The sequence below is a fragment of the Trachurus japonicus genome, chromosome 23 (assembly GCF_045865225.1).
Source record: "Trachurus japonicus isolate A0001 chromosome 23, Traja_1.0".
Classification (NCBI taxonomy): Eukaryota; Metazoa; Chordata; class Actinopteri; order Carangiformes; family Carangidae; genus Trachurus; species Trachurus japonicus.
In genome coordinates, this window is record NC_140929.1 from 24,829,043 (window position 1) to 24,844,500 (window position 15,458).

The 15,458-nt window shown below is 43.8% G+C and overlaps 1 protein-coding gene across 22 annotated transcripts in view; it reads left to right on the forward strand.

Moving 5' to 3' along the window:
- Positions 1-15,458, forward strand: part of sox5 (SRY-box transcription factor 5) — a 241,086-nt gene that overhangs the window by 142,860 nt on the left and 82,768 nt on the right. For 4 of the 22 annotated variants that reach the window (XM_085769720.1, XM_085769722.1, XM_085769732.1 and 1 more), the window contains exon 1: positions 5,965-6,305. The exons of 5 other annotated variants lie outside the window; for them this stretch is intronic. In XM_085769720.1, the coding sequence (XP_085625846.1) occupies positions 6,229-6,305 (77 nt within the window). In that variant the 5' untranslated portion in view covers positions 5,965-6,228. Of the gene's footprint in view, positions 1-5,962; positions 6,306-15,458 lie in introns of those variants that run through there. 13 more of the 22 variants (XM_085769719.1, XM_085769721.1, XM_085769729.1 and 10 more) reach the window with 5 other exon arrangements.

Genomic DNA, 15,458 nt, shown 5'->3' on the forward strand with positions numbered 1-15,458 from the left:
CAAAGGACTATGGTTGAAAATCTAAAGGGGAAAAAAAGGCCAAATTTTGGGATGCTCTTTCTTTTCTCACTGAGCATCGACATTCAACAAACCGGCGCTCGCTCATTTCTCTCCAATTTAAATGCAAACAATATCATTTTCTAGATGTGATCTTGCTCTTCACAGAAAACCCTCTTAGGTCCATAACTACTGATTTGTCACATTGTGTCCGATGTGTGTTTGCATAATACGGCACATAAATGTTTGTGAAAATGTGTGCGGGACGTGTGCGACTGTATATATATTTTTTATATGTGTGTGTGTGTGTGTGTGTGTGTGTGTTGTGTGTCTCCAGGCTTTGGGATTGTTTACTACCGGTCTCTCCCTTCCCCTGCTCATGGTCGGCCCCTAATGCACTACAGCTGTTAAGGTCCCGACACAGGGGCCTCCCATCAACGGTTTCATTGTAATGGACGCTTGTGTGTGTGTGTTGTGTGTACATGCTTGATCTGCATGATTTTGTTTCTCTGTGTTTGTGAATGGGTGTGTGTTTTTTTGAAACGTGAATGTGTGTATGTGTAGCTGCTGCACTGTGAATATTTGCTGTTCCTTCTGGGTATGTTTTTTCTTTTTCCTGTCGTTCTGCTGTAGTGTATTCACTGCTGTGTGTGTGTGTTAGTGTGTGTGTGTGTGTGTGTGTGTATCCTGTCCTCATAAGAGCAGCTTTGTGATACCCTCTCCCTCCATCGCTCTCGTGTCGCCTCCCTCCAGCCTCTCCAAAAACACAACTCTGATTATGAACCTATGAATCACTTAACAAGCCTCTTTTGTTTCAGCCAGGTGAAACACTCCTTTTCATCCTCTTGTCACTGTTCTGCTGCTCAACATGTTACAATCCTGTGGCCTTGTTCATTCATTTTGTTCAGGAACATGTTTTAACTGTAGACGATAGCTAACACCTGGGTGTTAGTTTCTCTAGGAGAATTCTCAGGCAAGCATTTATACGTATACATATATATATATATATATATATATATATATATATATGTTTCCCCCCACCATCTCCCCCCTCCCCTCTGTGCCTTTCACTGCAGCATGCCTTGACCTCAGGCAGGACTGATATACTGTAAACCTATAAGAAACTTCAATACATCAGCAATACATTTGCCGCTGCGCGCCGCGTATCCACAATCCATTGTCAAGTCAGAATGAATCATTGCTAAGTTCACTGCAAAGTAAATTCCGAAGGCCACCGTTAGCCGTACCCATTGTGCGAATGGTAATGACAACCGCAAGCCTCATCCCCATTCTCTCAGCTGTCTGTCTCGGGGAGGGGGGCCGGGCGTCGGTAGGCCAAGGGGTGTGCCCAGGTCAGCGCTGCTGCGTTATGTTGACCGATTGCTGCCGACTCAGCCGCATAATGGAGAAATTAAGTTTCTGTAATGCACAAATGAGGTTATCATTGGTTTTGCAGCTGTTTACGGGGTCAAGGAGAGATGCCGTTTCCAATCGGGGCTCAATTTAGTCGAGGAATGCGATTAGATTTAGCCCTCCCAGTGTATTCTCTCCATTTGACCATGAATTAGATTAGGTAAATAGAAAACTAATGCCACTGATTGTTGGTGACATTGACATGTTCATATTGCTGTCTTATAGAGAGCAGAAAGCAAAGTCTGCATGGATGCCTGCGTAGCCCATGAATGTGTCTATGCATTCATGTGGAGAGTTATAGAAATGAACTGTAAATAAATGCAATGTCAAGATGTTAACTGATGTCTACGTCAGAGACAGTCCTTTACAACATGTGTGTGCCAGGACCAAACTTTGCCACAGGAGACTGTTGGTCATCTCTCACCTCAATAGTCTTTTTTTTTTCTTTTAACCACTGACCGTTCCACATCTGTGTGTTTGTTATTGTAACCATGATGACAAAGGTTTCTAACACTATGTCAGGTTGAACTATGATCTTTCCTGACATCTAAGTAGTTTTTATGTCGAACCAAAATGTCACTGGATCACTGACCCGAACTGGCTGGAAAACTGGCTGCTGTGTTACTGAAGTCATCAGAGAGAGAGAGAGAAGTCTTGTTATGATGCTCAGCTACCTGTTGCTTTTTTACAAATGTCTCATGATTTTATTTTAGTTGGTTTTTGGATCCAAGGCAATGAAGTATTTAAAGGGACAACGAGGAGTTTTTCCATTGGCAGAACGAAAAATTCCGCGACAATAAAAAAATCTCATATTAATGTGGATGAATCTATGTTACCCACACTTGTTAATGGGCCCATTTTCGATAAATATATCGTTCTGTCTCTATTGTTATTTTGTTATTATTAGTGGTGGTGGAAATGCTGGTCGAGCCGACCAGCGTTTCTTTACTTTCGGTTTTGTGGTGAGTCATGAGAATAACGCCGCCGAATCGCCGTTTATGGTCGGAACTACGACGGTATGTGATCGTCTTCCAACCTCTGACTTTAATTCTTGATGAATGAAAACATGAGTCTGTCTTGCGCCGGTCAAAGAATTTCACGGTGCGCGGAGGCTCATAAATGTAGTGTGAAAACACTTCGCTTTTCCAAAACTCCTTGTTGTCCCTTTAAATATGTTTCCACCACTAAAGTCACACCAGGTCATTGTCAACGTGATGAACAGCTCACACCAGACAATGGTGTATATTTTACAATGTTATGATTGATGGTGAAAGGGAGTAGCATGTTGGGAGTGAGGGAGTGTACTGTATGCGTGACGATGACAAAGTAATTAAATAATTATTTACTTTTTACTATTGACCCTTGGTGTACAGTAAAAAAAACAATATATAAACTGCAGATACAGTATCTCCTTTATCAGTCTAAGTGTGGCCTTGCTTTCATATATTACCCACAATGCAACTGAACATTTCAGTTAGAAATCTCAAACTTCGTCTTCAGACCGAGTGACGTCACTTGAGGCATTGAATCAGACAGCACACGCTCTCCTCCGGAGCCCCTCCCGACCTGCAGACAGACTGAGGTGTAAAATCAACGGAGTTCCCCTTTAACATACAGATATTTTCCCCGTTTAACTTGTTACACACTGTCTGGAAGTATTACACATGTCAGCTTGTTTCAGCTCTTCATGGACACTATATGATGTTTACACTGGGTCGAGTGTTCCAACCAAACCTCCACACTTTCTGTGGTTGTTACAGTAACGACAATATTCTAAATGTTATTTTATTTGCACGTTGCGTGACGACATCTTCACTATTCCCTCCACGTTGTGTCGATGTCGTATTTTTTTCCTTGTGTTGCAGTGAAAGTAATCTTTGCCTCTACAACTATTGAGAACTGATGAAACAGTGTGTAGTGGTCGTGATGTTCAAATTCCCTTTTTTTTTTGGAAATAATTCTTGTCCATTTTGGCTAAACAGTTGACAGTTCATTCTTAACCTTGGGATGAATAAACGGGATCATTGGACATTCTGATGAGATCATGTTTTGTAAGATACTGTTTCCAAATCTAAGAATGAACTTTCAAAAGGAGAGTGTGTGATGCCATTGAAAGGTCCGGAACAGATGCCAAATGATTTTGTCGACATCTGAAAAATGTTTTGTCTAATGTGTGTGTGTCTCTCACAGTACATATGCATGCTGTGTGTGTCTACAGTAGTTACAGTGACAAGGCTTGCTTTCTCTCCCTCTTCCTGTGTGTGTGAGTGTGTGTGTCTCTGAGTGTGTGTGTTAAAGTATCACAGAAGTGGCAGTCTGTCAGCTCTGCTTTTCTCTGCGCTCTCCAGAACAATAGCTGGATTGGCCGTATGTGTGACACGTAGACCACACACCCTTAATAGTGACTGACAGCACTAAGGGCTGAAAGCAGCATGCACTACCGACACAACCACACACACACACACACACACACACACACACACACACACACACACACACAACACACACACATACAGTACGTATACCTGAGGACACAATGGGTGTGGGTGATCGCTGAAGGTTTCAGTCAGTTTGTGTATTTTGCGAGCGCGTGTGTGTCTGTGCATGCGTTCATTCATGCATGTGAGCTTCAGCATATGTTCTGTTGAAAGTGTTCATCTGTCTTCTTGCTACAAAACTGTTCCATGCTGCAGAATCAAATGTCTCCCTCTCGCTGCATCAAAACAAAGGAAAAGAACAGACATTTAAATCTGTTAAACCTGTTTTTTATCTGTCGCATTTGTCAAACTATGGACATGGAGACAAACTGTTTGAGTTTTCATTTTCCGTACCTACAGTCCCTCTTCTTTCAACAGCAAAATCATATAAACACTGCAAATCTTAGAATAACAACATTGAAACACAGAAGAAAGGGACATCATGGGTGTAGGTGGTACAAATCTATAGAGATGGATGAATAAAGTAGGTTGAAATTTCTGCTTTGCACTTGTCAGAGATACAAAAAGTAACACTTATCTCAGGATTGACAAATAGTGACAGGAAAGTTTCTATTTTCTTTCTTCTTAAAATCACAAATCCACATCATCATTGGCAAATAGTAATAACGTGCTGAGATGCATTATTAATATTGTCTTAATGCATTAGAAATGTGATTTAAGCCATCTGGACAGTGTTGCGGAACATCCAGTAACCCATGAAGGAATTTCACTCCAAGCTGAGGATACCTTATTAATCTTGTTTCAAGGTTTGTTTCACGTCCACTGTTTTTTTTTTTTCCCCTTAACTTCATTCTGTTAGCGAAGCCAATCATGTGAAAAGCATGATGTGTGTCAGAGTGGAGCACAAAACAGCTTCACTTTTCTAACATGGTGGAACCAAAGGGACAGTAAAAGAGGCTGGGACAACACAAGTTAACCCATTAAGCATGAATGAGTGCAAAGCATTTCAAAAATGCAGTAAAAACGGTTAATTGCAGCTTCTTCTTACTTTGTTCAGCCCATGAAAACTATGAAATGTGTTAGATTAACACTTAGGTTTCTTAGCTGCTGTTAAAATTGTGTTGTTATTATACAGACACTCAGCTTTACACAACATTATCCCAGTGTCTATAGTGTCACAGTTAGCTAGTGATCACCTGTTTTATCTCACAACAATCATATGAACTTACTCTCTCATTTAAGTCAATGTTGTAATTAACATTTAAGTGAGTAGAGCCAATGATAGATACAGTAGACTATGTTTGGACGCACAGAGCTGCCTGGTTCCACATGTTTACACTTTAAAAGTACACGTACATAATATTAAATCAGCGATTAAACTGGATAATCAATTAGTTAATCAAGAAAAAGTTAATCTTCAACAATTTTGTTTACCGAGTTTAAGTCAGTAGTTGAGGAATAATTGCAAACATTTGCCAGTTCAAGCATCTCAAATTAGATAACTTGCTGCTTCTCTCTGTTGCACAAGGCCGTTGGGTGGAATGTCCTGTTTTGATCCGACAAAACCAACAAAAATCCATCCCAACCTGAAAGTCTCAGCTCTGTCAACACAAAGTTTTGATCTAAATGAACGTAGAAGAACTTCTGTCTGTGGTTGCAAGAAAGCATGACCTCCATCACATCCTGCTGAGATCATTTTGTGCAGTTGAAAAGTACGAAAACTACAGGACATAGAAAAATTGACACGACTTGTGTTAATGTGTGTTTCCTGTTGTCCACGCACAGCATTGATTAACCCCTGTCATGTTGCACAGTAGAGTGCATGAGGGCTTGTAGTAGTGGTCTTATCACTGTGAAGAGTGTCTACATGATCTGTCACTGTTGTCTGAGTGTGTGAAAACCAAGTGTGTGTGTGTGTGTGTGTGCGAGACAGAGCGAGATAGACTTGTGGAAGGGGGCAGCACTGCTGTGCATTTGCACGAGCAACGAGTGATGAGCCCTCTGGTCAGATGGCCCCTCCCCTCTGCTCTCTCTCTCTCTCCCTCACACACACACACACACACTGGGACGAACATACACACACACACACATTGAGCGAAAGAGAGCGAGGCTGTGCTGCTGGCCCTTTAAGAGCTGAGCCTAGATCTCACAGCTTACAGCCAGGGAGGGAGAAGAGGAGGGACAGAGGCAGAGAGAGAGAGAGAGAGAGGGTGTGAGGCTGAAAGTGTGTGAGTAGAGAGAGAGAGAGAGAGAGGACTACAGACAGAGAGAGAGAGAGAGAGAGAATCAGCAGCGTGTGTGAGAGGTTGAAGGATCACTTGTATCCCGTCTTGTCTTGGGGAGACTAACCTGCTTCATCTGAGCATTGTGGGACTGTTTTATGTTGTTGTTGTCGAGAGAGACGGACCCTTACTCCAGCATGCTCACTGAGCCTGAGCTACCTCAGGAGTGTAACAGGTACGTGACGCTTTGTCACACACACACACACACACACACGCTCCTACACAGACACACACAAACACACACACACGTTGACACGCAGATGACAGAGGACAGGACAGAGACAGAAGGTAACGGGAGGAGAAAGTAGAAAGATGTGTGTTTGAGAAGACTCAGAGTGTGTGTGTGTGTGTTGAACATGTGAACTGTCTCTGTGAGTTGGCTGAGTTTGAGCCTGGAGAGTGTGTGAGTGTGTTTGCGTGTGTGTGTGTGTGTGTGTGTGTGTGTGTGTTTGACAGAGTCAGAGATGGTAAAGGAGAGTTGATGATTGACTCTTGTAGTTTTGGGAGAGATACCATATGCAAAGCCGGGGCAAAGCAGGCATTACATGTCTGTGTGTGTTTGTATGTGTGTGTATGTGTGTGTGTGTTCATGCACTAGTTTGTCCCAGCGTTACACAGACAACTCTTTTTCCCCCTCTCCTCCTCTGTCCCTCCTGACTGAAGTTGTGTTCATTCAGTTCAACACCCTAAACCCAAACTGTTTAAAAAAAACCCTGTGGGTTCATGTGTCTGAGTGTGAGTGCGTAAAAGACCAAAAGTCACTTAGAGAGAGTTCTGTGTGTGTGTGTGTGTGTGTGTGTGTGTGTCAGTGTCAGAGTCAGTGTGTGTGATCCGTTCATCATCTCATCTCCACCGCTCACCACAACTTTATTTACTTCTGCTTTAGCTATTTTCTGTCTTATTCTCTGGGCAGTGAAGACTTTGACTGTCAACAAGTCAGAGGAGCAGGGACAATCTCAGGATGTTTAAACACTGAACAAGTTCAAGAAAAATGACTCAATCTGAATTTTTTTTTTCCCATCTGAAATTGAAATGTTTACACCCTGCCTCCCCACCACCACCACCACCACCACTCCCCCTGCTCAGCGTCTACTTTTGTAATTTATTTATTTGTGATTTATTTTTACTCTTAATCCAAATTCAACACATGCAAACCCTCAGTAATCCTATTGTCTATCTGCATGGTGTTGTTGTGTGTTTTTTTCTTGCCTTATGCTAATGTTAATCTGACTGTGCTCCTCTGATGTTTGTGCGCGCCTGCGTCATTTCGAGGTGTGAACCCTCTAACCTTGCCCTTTTCCGACACCGTCAACACAAGTGGCTTTTGCCTGTGGAATAATGGTTGTTTGATGCTAATGCTGTGAGAGACAGATTATGTTATAATACCCCGGCGTTTTAATACTAAAACACACACACACACTCACCTCACTCCCTTCGCCCGCTTGACTTTTATTGCATTAAAGTAGCGCTCTGTTTTGCCCCGATGAAACTAATCTTTTTTTTCTCTCTCTCTCTGAGATAAACTGGGGTCGGTGGGGGGGTTTGGGAGGATTTCAGGGGCCCCTTGAATTAAGAGCACATTTAGATGTGGCAAAAAATGTGTTATTAATAAACTGTTCAATCTGGCAAAGTGGTTGAAGAGAGAGAAAAAAACACAGATAACAACAGCTAGGAGGAATTAAAAATTTAAAGGATTACACCAAAAAGCAGAATGTATGGAGATAAATGCAGGGATTACAATGACTTAGGAGGAGAGCGCTTAAAACTCTTGCTTTCCAGTAATGCACTCCATCACTGTGGCTCTGGCCGTGTGTGTGTATATAATATATATATATAAATATATATATATATATATATATGTGTGTGTGTGGATGTGTGTGTGTGTGTGTGTGTGTGTGTGTGTGTGTGTGTGTGTGTGTGTGTGTGTGTGTGAACGAGCGGGCGAGCTAGAGAGAGGGCATCTTCCAGTGTGTGAGTTGCAGTGTGTGTGCTCTCCAGCTCGGTGGTGGCGATGCTCTCAGTTCCTGCGTCTGTGTAAGTGGCCGCTCGCCTCCTTCACCCGTGCCTCTTCTTTATCTCCTCATCACACTTCCTCTTCTTCTGCTTTTTCTGCACTTCTTCCCCTTTTCTTCCTCTTCTTCTTTTTCTTAAATCATACAGTTGATAAAAAAAAATTCACTTGGAGTCACTTTCGATGGAACATAGCTGATGAAGAAGAGTTTGCCAGAGTTTTAGAGGAGGATGGTTTCTCTTTAAATTGTTTCACAATTATTTCTTCTAAGTGAGATGTCAGAAGTAAGATTTTTTTGTTGTTGTTTGTTGAATGTGAGTCTCCTACCTCAAGGATAAAAACCTATATTCTTATTCTCATTTTATGTAAGCCAGAAAAAGTCTTGTGAAACAGTTTTTCTCTGAAGTTGATAAAATGCACCTTATTATTTGATACAATTTAAATAGTCTTCTGTTGTATTCTATTAGCTTCAAATGATATAATCCAGCTATGCTTTTTATGATTTGCGGTATTTGCTGCGTTTTCTGAATGCTCGGCTGTGTATCAAAATTTCCAGCCGAAGCTGAAAACAGTGGAAACAGACTGCCTTCACCAACACGGCCTCATCTGTTCACACAAACAGAACAGAAAATATACAGAGACAGAGAGAGAAAAGCAGAGAAAGCCAAAGCTAAAGCAAGCTGAAGACAGACAAGAAGACAGAGACATTTGAAGGAGCTGCTGTGGCAGCGGATGAAGAGATGAAGGGAAAAGAAACGGTGTGGTCAAACTGACACATTCCTCGCCGATGGAGAGAAGAAGGAGCAGGCTTACAGAAAAGTGAGAGTGCTGGAGATGAAGGGGAAGGGGTGGTGGGGGGTACGGGGAGATGTTTGGGGTGGGAGGAGGGGGCTTGGAGAGGTGAAAGAGGAGGAGAGAGGATAGGAAGGGGTCTGTCGATATGGTGTTAAGGCAGTGCTGGATTTTCACACCCCTCCATTTGTCTCCTTCGTTTATTGGGGTGTTTGTGTTTGTGTGTGTGTGTGTGTGTGTGTGTGTGTGTGTGTGTGTGCGTGTGTGAGTAAGTTTGAAGGCGGGGGGGCGCCAGTCAACAGGGGATGTGTCAACACTTTGAACGGTTTAAGCAGGACACACTCTGATACAATCTGACATTACTTGCGTCGCACTGAGCAACAAGGACGGCAGCAGCAGCCTGAAGGATCTGACTGAATTTCATTGAGACAAACAGTTTAGTAAAAAACCATTTCTACTTTATTTAGTCCTAATCCGTTCTAACAAACAGTTCTAAGGTACTTGTGATTTACTTGAATCATATTTTCTGTTTTTATTCTTGTGCTCTGCCACATTTCTTATGCTTAATGTTTACTGCATTTTACCCGACAGCTCTAGTTATTAGCTATTTTTCAAATGAAGATTTTATATAAAGGCAGTTGTCACTTGATGATATATACATTGTTCTAGGTTAAACTACCCTTTACTATGTACAGTAATTAGAATGAGCTCCAGATTGATCCAGTGCAACAGAAAAATGCTGCTTCCACTTGAATGCATTATTATGATATACATAGAATATAACAATAAAACCATTCTGCATAATGAGTGCTATTACTTTTCAAACTTTTATGTAATACTTTGTTAAAAGTATTTTATAGCCTGATGTTACTAGTTGTACTAAATGTGTCTTCCCCTTCTGTTTATTTGTACGTCTCTGACTAATTATTGGCTTTTATTTTGTAAAAGAAATTCCTGCAGCCGCTGCTAAAAAACTTGTTTCCAATTTAAGTGAGCAGTGCTGCTTCCAGTGTAAGTGTCGCTGTACTTCATTTAAAAGGGCAAGATTAAAGTGGTGTGTGTGTTTGAGGGAGGCGAGAATGTGTGTGTGTAAAGGAGAGAGAGAGAGAGTAGAGTAATTGAGTAGAGTGTCCGTGCTCTGCAAACTAATGCTCCATTCTGCCCCTCTCTTCCCCTGTGGCCCTGTCCTGGCCTCCCTCTCTCTCTTACCCTCTCCCTCTCCTGCCCCCCTTCCCCCTCCCCCGCACACACACACACACACTAGCAGCACCTCGGACTGGAGGCCATTGTCTGGGCCATATTGTCTGTCCCCAGAGAGCCTTGATAACCGTGTCTCCATCCACGGAGCGAGAGGGGGGCAAAGAAAGAAAGAACGACAGACAGAAAAATACCAGAGGAGAATGCTAAAGCTGCCCCCCCTCCCCCACCAACCCCCTCCCCACTTCCTCCCCTCTCTCTCTCTCTCTCTCACCCCTCCAACCCTCTCCCACCGCGACCTCCCACCCTGTTGCGATCAGCTGACCCTGTTCCATCGCCAACAGGAGAAAAGGAGGGAGAGTATTAGGGTCCATTTGTTGTTGTTGTTGTTGTTGTTGTTTATGGATGGAGGGAGAGAGAGGAGGAGGGGGGTGAAAGAGAGAGAGTGATGGAGTGTTTGATGCGACTGGCAGAGAGAGAGAGAAAGTGTGTGTGGCAGACAGAGACAGAAGTAGAAGTGTCCCTCCAAGCCAATAGAGTCTGGTCATATGACATGAGGTCACAGGGGAGGGGTCAAAGGTCAGACAGAGGTATTACATTGTCAACAGAGCAGGAAAAGTCCAGCCGCGTGGACGCATGTGTGTGTGTGTGTGTGTGTGTGTGTGTGTGTGTGTGTTCATCCAGGATTGTGCACTTCATATCCCATGTTGCATCTCTCTCCTCTTCTTCTCAATTTCTTCAGCCACTCATCAATTTAAGCATACCGTCTCACTCTAATCTCACCATGTTGCTGTCGCTCTCTTTCTCTCTCTCTCTCTCTGTCACACACACACACACGGCCCGTTTAGTTTACCATCCTTCCAATCCACAATAGGAGACAGTGTTAGAGGCTCGGAGCTCCCTCTCAGAGCGCTACAATGAAACCTCTGTCTTTCCAGGTAGGGAGGGAGGGAGGGAGGAAGGGAGGGAGAGAGAGAGAGGGGTGGGGGAGATGGAGAGAGAAAGAGAGGGAGGGAGTGGATGGAGGGGCGGGGGTCATAGGAAAAAGGAGGAGACCATTTGGGCCGAGGTGGGAGAGTTTCAAAGTGCGGGACGAAAGAAAGAGGCCAGCTGGGAGAGAGAGTGTGTGTGTGTGTGTGTTGTCATTTACGTGAGAGAATTAGTTTGTGTGTGTGTGTGTGTGTGTCTGGTTTACAGAGGCAGGCCAAGTCGCTGACAGTGAGACAAATGTTGTGACCGCTTTATGGATTGCTTAACAAATGCAGCACAAATAGTGTCCTGGCACAACAATGGAAAAACACTGTCCCTCGCTCAATAAACATTATGCAGCGTCTCCCCCTCGCAAAAACACCAGGGGAGCGGGGCCGCCGTCCACCGGATGCACTTTTCCTCTCTCCGTCTGTTTTTTCTCTCCCTCCTCTTCCTCCTCCTCCTCCTCCTCCTCCTCCTCCTCCTCCCCCAACTCTGTCTTTCTGCCTCTCTTCTCTATGGCGACACTCAAGATTTTCCCACGACGAGATTTTTCACGGCCGTAAACTGATGATAGATAGATAGATAGATAGATAGATAGATAGATAGATAGATAGATAGATAGATAGATAGATAGATAGATAGATAGATAGATAGATCATTCCTCTCTCTGTCCTTTATCTTTATTCCATCCTTTCTTCCGTGTTAAAATGTCAGTGACGATCACGTTGTCCGGTGACTCAGTGTAAAGACATAAATAAGGTTTAAGGGGGGGGCTGAAAACATGACAAGGAAAGTATGTGGAGCGATGCCGCGCTGGTGACTAAAGCTCTGGGTGGATGAATGGACGAGAGAGCAAGACAGACAAACAGAGAGAGGGAGAGAGAGCGAGGTAGTCCCAGAGGCCACATGAGTTAGCCCAAGTCTCTGCGCCCCCCCCTTCATCCCCCTCACTACGCACATACACATACACAACACATGACTGTCTCTCCAGTGTGTGTGTGTGTGTGTGATTAACAGCGGTGACATTAGGTTATGTGTTATTGCCTTTTGTGGTTAAGCTGGACAGGAAACACGGTTTGGGCTGTCGGCCGCCGATTTAGGGCACCTCACAGAGGATGCTTTGTGTGTGTGAGGCTGAGTGTGTGTCTGCCTCTTTGTGTGTGTGTGTGTGTGTGTCAGGGTGTGTCTGTGTGTACATACGAGTGTGTGTGAGCATATACAGGCAGGAGCTGTGTTCATATTTTCTCCCTGTTGCACACTGTTTACTTCAGCAGAGAAAGTCATCGGGGGAAAATGCAGCGGGCATTTTTACATCAAATCTAACCAGCAGGAAATTTGTACTTACAATATTAGCAGTTGAACTGAAAGTCGTTTTCTGGCAGTTGTTTTGACACTTGTTTCATATATCATTACATATTAGGAATTTAAGAGATTTGACTTTTATGCTTAGAAGTTCTTAGAAGTCTAAAAACACTATATACGATAGTGTAATGTAACACAGCCACACCAAGAAAAGAAAAGAGGTCCTCCCTTAATCTTTATCCCTCCATCTCAGCCTTTCCTCTCTGTTGCTGCCCCGCTCTTCCCACTGTTCAAAAGGACAGCCTATAAATAGATATTAGGCAATATCCTTAAGAGTCTGCACTGAGAAGACGGGAGCGAGGGGAGGGATGGAGCGACATTCTTACAAACAGCTGATTGTGTAAAGAGGGAACACTAAGTAAGACAACACCGTGGGGAGAGAGAGGCAAGAAGACGGAGCGAGGGAGAGAGCAGGAGGACAGTGGATGTTAAAATAAGTTCAAGAGCGTGTGACAGGGAGATAGAGACGGAGCGAGGAGGAGAAGCTGTTTGGAAAGCTGAGAATAGGAAACGCCACCAGAGAGAAAAGGAGAGGAGGGAGGGAAGAAAAGCGCCGGCAATAAAAGCGAGTGATAGCTTGACACGGGGGGAAACATTTGTTTAAATTCCCGCCTGAGGTGTCATACAGATGTAAATGTTGCGGTCGGCTCCTCGGAGGCAAAAACGCCCTGGGCGCCTTATCTAAAAGGCACATTCCGCTCAACTATTTTGATATGCCCTTCCATTCCCTCAGAGAACAATTTCAAAGATAACTCGCATTTCCACGCAAAAAGACCTGCACCTGAGTGACAGCCTGGCACTTCATAGCAGTCACAGGCTTGCTGGGAAAAAAAACACACACATACACACACATAAATGTCACTTTGACTCTTGACAGCACTTTGGAATTAGCCGTCGTGCTTATTTTTACTGGAGACGATGGATTCAACTGACTGTGCAGTTGCATGTTTCTGTAGTGGTTGAAATAATGGGCTGTAATTTAAAAAGAGGGGCACAAACACACACACACATGCACGAGCGCGCTGAAAAAAGCACACACACTTTACTGTGGAATTCTCCAGAGGAGGCTCCCACGCTCCCTGAAAGCTTGTTCTGAGTAGAGGAGTTAACAAGAGCAGTTAGCAGCATGATTATGTTAGCAGCCAGACACACCGAGCAAGAGCGTGTGTGTGTGTGTGTGTGTGTGTGATAGCCTGTGACATTTGTGCGATGGCTGCTTTGTCTTTCCCTCACTCCTCATTGAAGCTGAAACAAATCTTTGCCCCCATTTTGCTTAATTCATTTGATTTGTGTCTGTGTGTGTGTGTGATTTTTAATGTGTCTTGAATGTGTGAGCACCCGTGTTCATAAGCTGCCTGTATTTAAACATTTGTGTGTGTGTGTGTGTGTGTGTGTGTGTGTAAGCTCGCTGCTGCTGACGTGCCAACATGAAATGGGCGCGTTGATTACAGTAAGCGTGGTCCAGGAGAGGGTTAACCACCATCGATGGTGATTATTGGGCCGTTAATGGACGTCGGTCGCCGTCCGATTAGTGACTTAGCAGCAGTGGACATATGTGATATGAGAGGGACTTAGCTGAGGAGCCGCTAATCATCAAAAAGCCAAGGGGAAGTGGTGCTCTAATCTCAGCTTAGAGCTCACTGTGTGCATAGTTGTGGGTGTGTGTGTGTGTGTGTGTGTGTGTGTGTGTGTGTGTGTTAGAGAGAGAGAGAGGTTGGTGGGTAAAAAAAGACAAACAGCTGATTAGAAATTTGTGTCTTTGGAGTTAACTTAATAATTTGATTTTAAAATTAGAAACACATAATGTTGTAGTGATGACATGTCATTTAAATTATCGTTACTGTCCTGCTTTATAGTGTGTGTGTGTTAAAGACTGAGTGTGGCATGAGATGTAAAAAAAAAAAAATGTTTGGCTTTGTCAGATGGGGCAAAATTATGCTAATATTCTCTAATTATGACCTGGACAACGCTGCCAATTTATGGACTTAATAAAACCTCATCTTTTTTAATCCGCGCATCGCTGGGTGCTTCTCAGACGTCTTCCTCCAGGTCTCTCCCGGCGTGACAGCCCTGCCAAACTTTAAATGAAGTAGCCGGCGTAACCTGCACACCCGCCGTGCCCAATTGTATAGTAATTCCACTTCAAAGGCGAACGGGAGGGAGAGTGGGGATTTTATAGCCGGAGAGGAGCTGTGAACGGCCTCCCCATTCATACACATCCACCTCGGAGGAAGTAGTAGCAGAGGTGGAGGATAGGGGACGGGAGGGGGGGGGGGGGTGTGAAGAAGAAGAAGAAGAAGAAGAAGAAGAAGAAGAAGAAGAAGAAGAGGGGGCAAAATACAGCAAAAAGAATGATGAAATGAAGCGGAGGTGTCTCCTTCAGGAGGGTGAAGAGCTCCCTGTGGCCCTACAGAGTTTTGGGATATATGTGTTGCTTCCTGTGTTAATGTGTAACTGTTCTTGTCTATGGATTGCCCGGGTTGCAATTTAGAAACGCCACCGTGGCTACTGGGAATAAATGACGGACAATAAAATTATATATATATAAAAAAACTGAGAATCCTCTTCTGATTCTCCAAGACGATTCTTTAGCTGAGCGACAAAGTGTCCTGTGTGCAGAGGTGTGTGCACACACAAGGAGAGATGTGTGTGTGTGTGTTTGTGTGTGTATGTGTATGAGAGAGTGAAGGAAGGTAAAGTAAACAGACAGACCTGACGTGTATGGAGCCTCTGTTCTATGTATGTGCTCCTTAATGTGTGTGTGTGTGTGTGGGTGGCTCTAAACCCACATTAACGTTTCTGCACACACACACAGCTGTCTCCTCAGTCACCCTATTATAAATGTTATCACAAGTCAATTGCAGTTTTAATATTAATTGAAGTGAATGATAACAGAGTGCAGTCTTATCTCTGGAGCCCTTTGTCATTGAGACAAACAGAGGATCTTTACTGGTCATTTATGGGCTCAGATTGTGCTGAGGTAGTTGTCCAAGA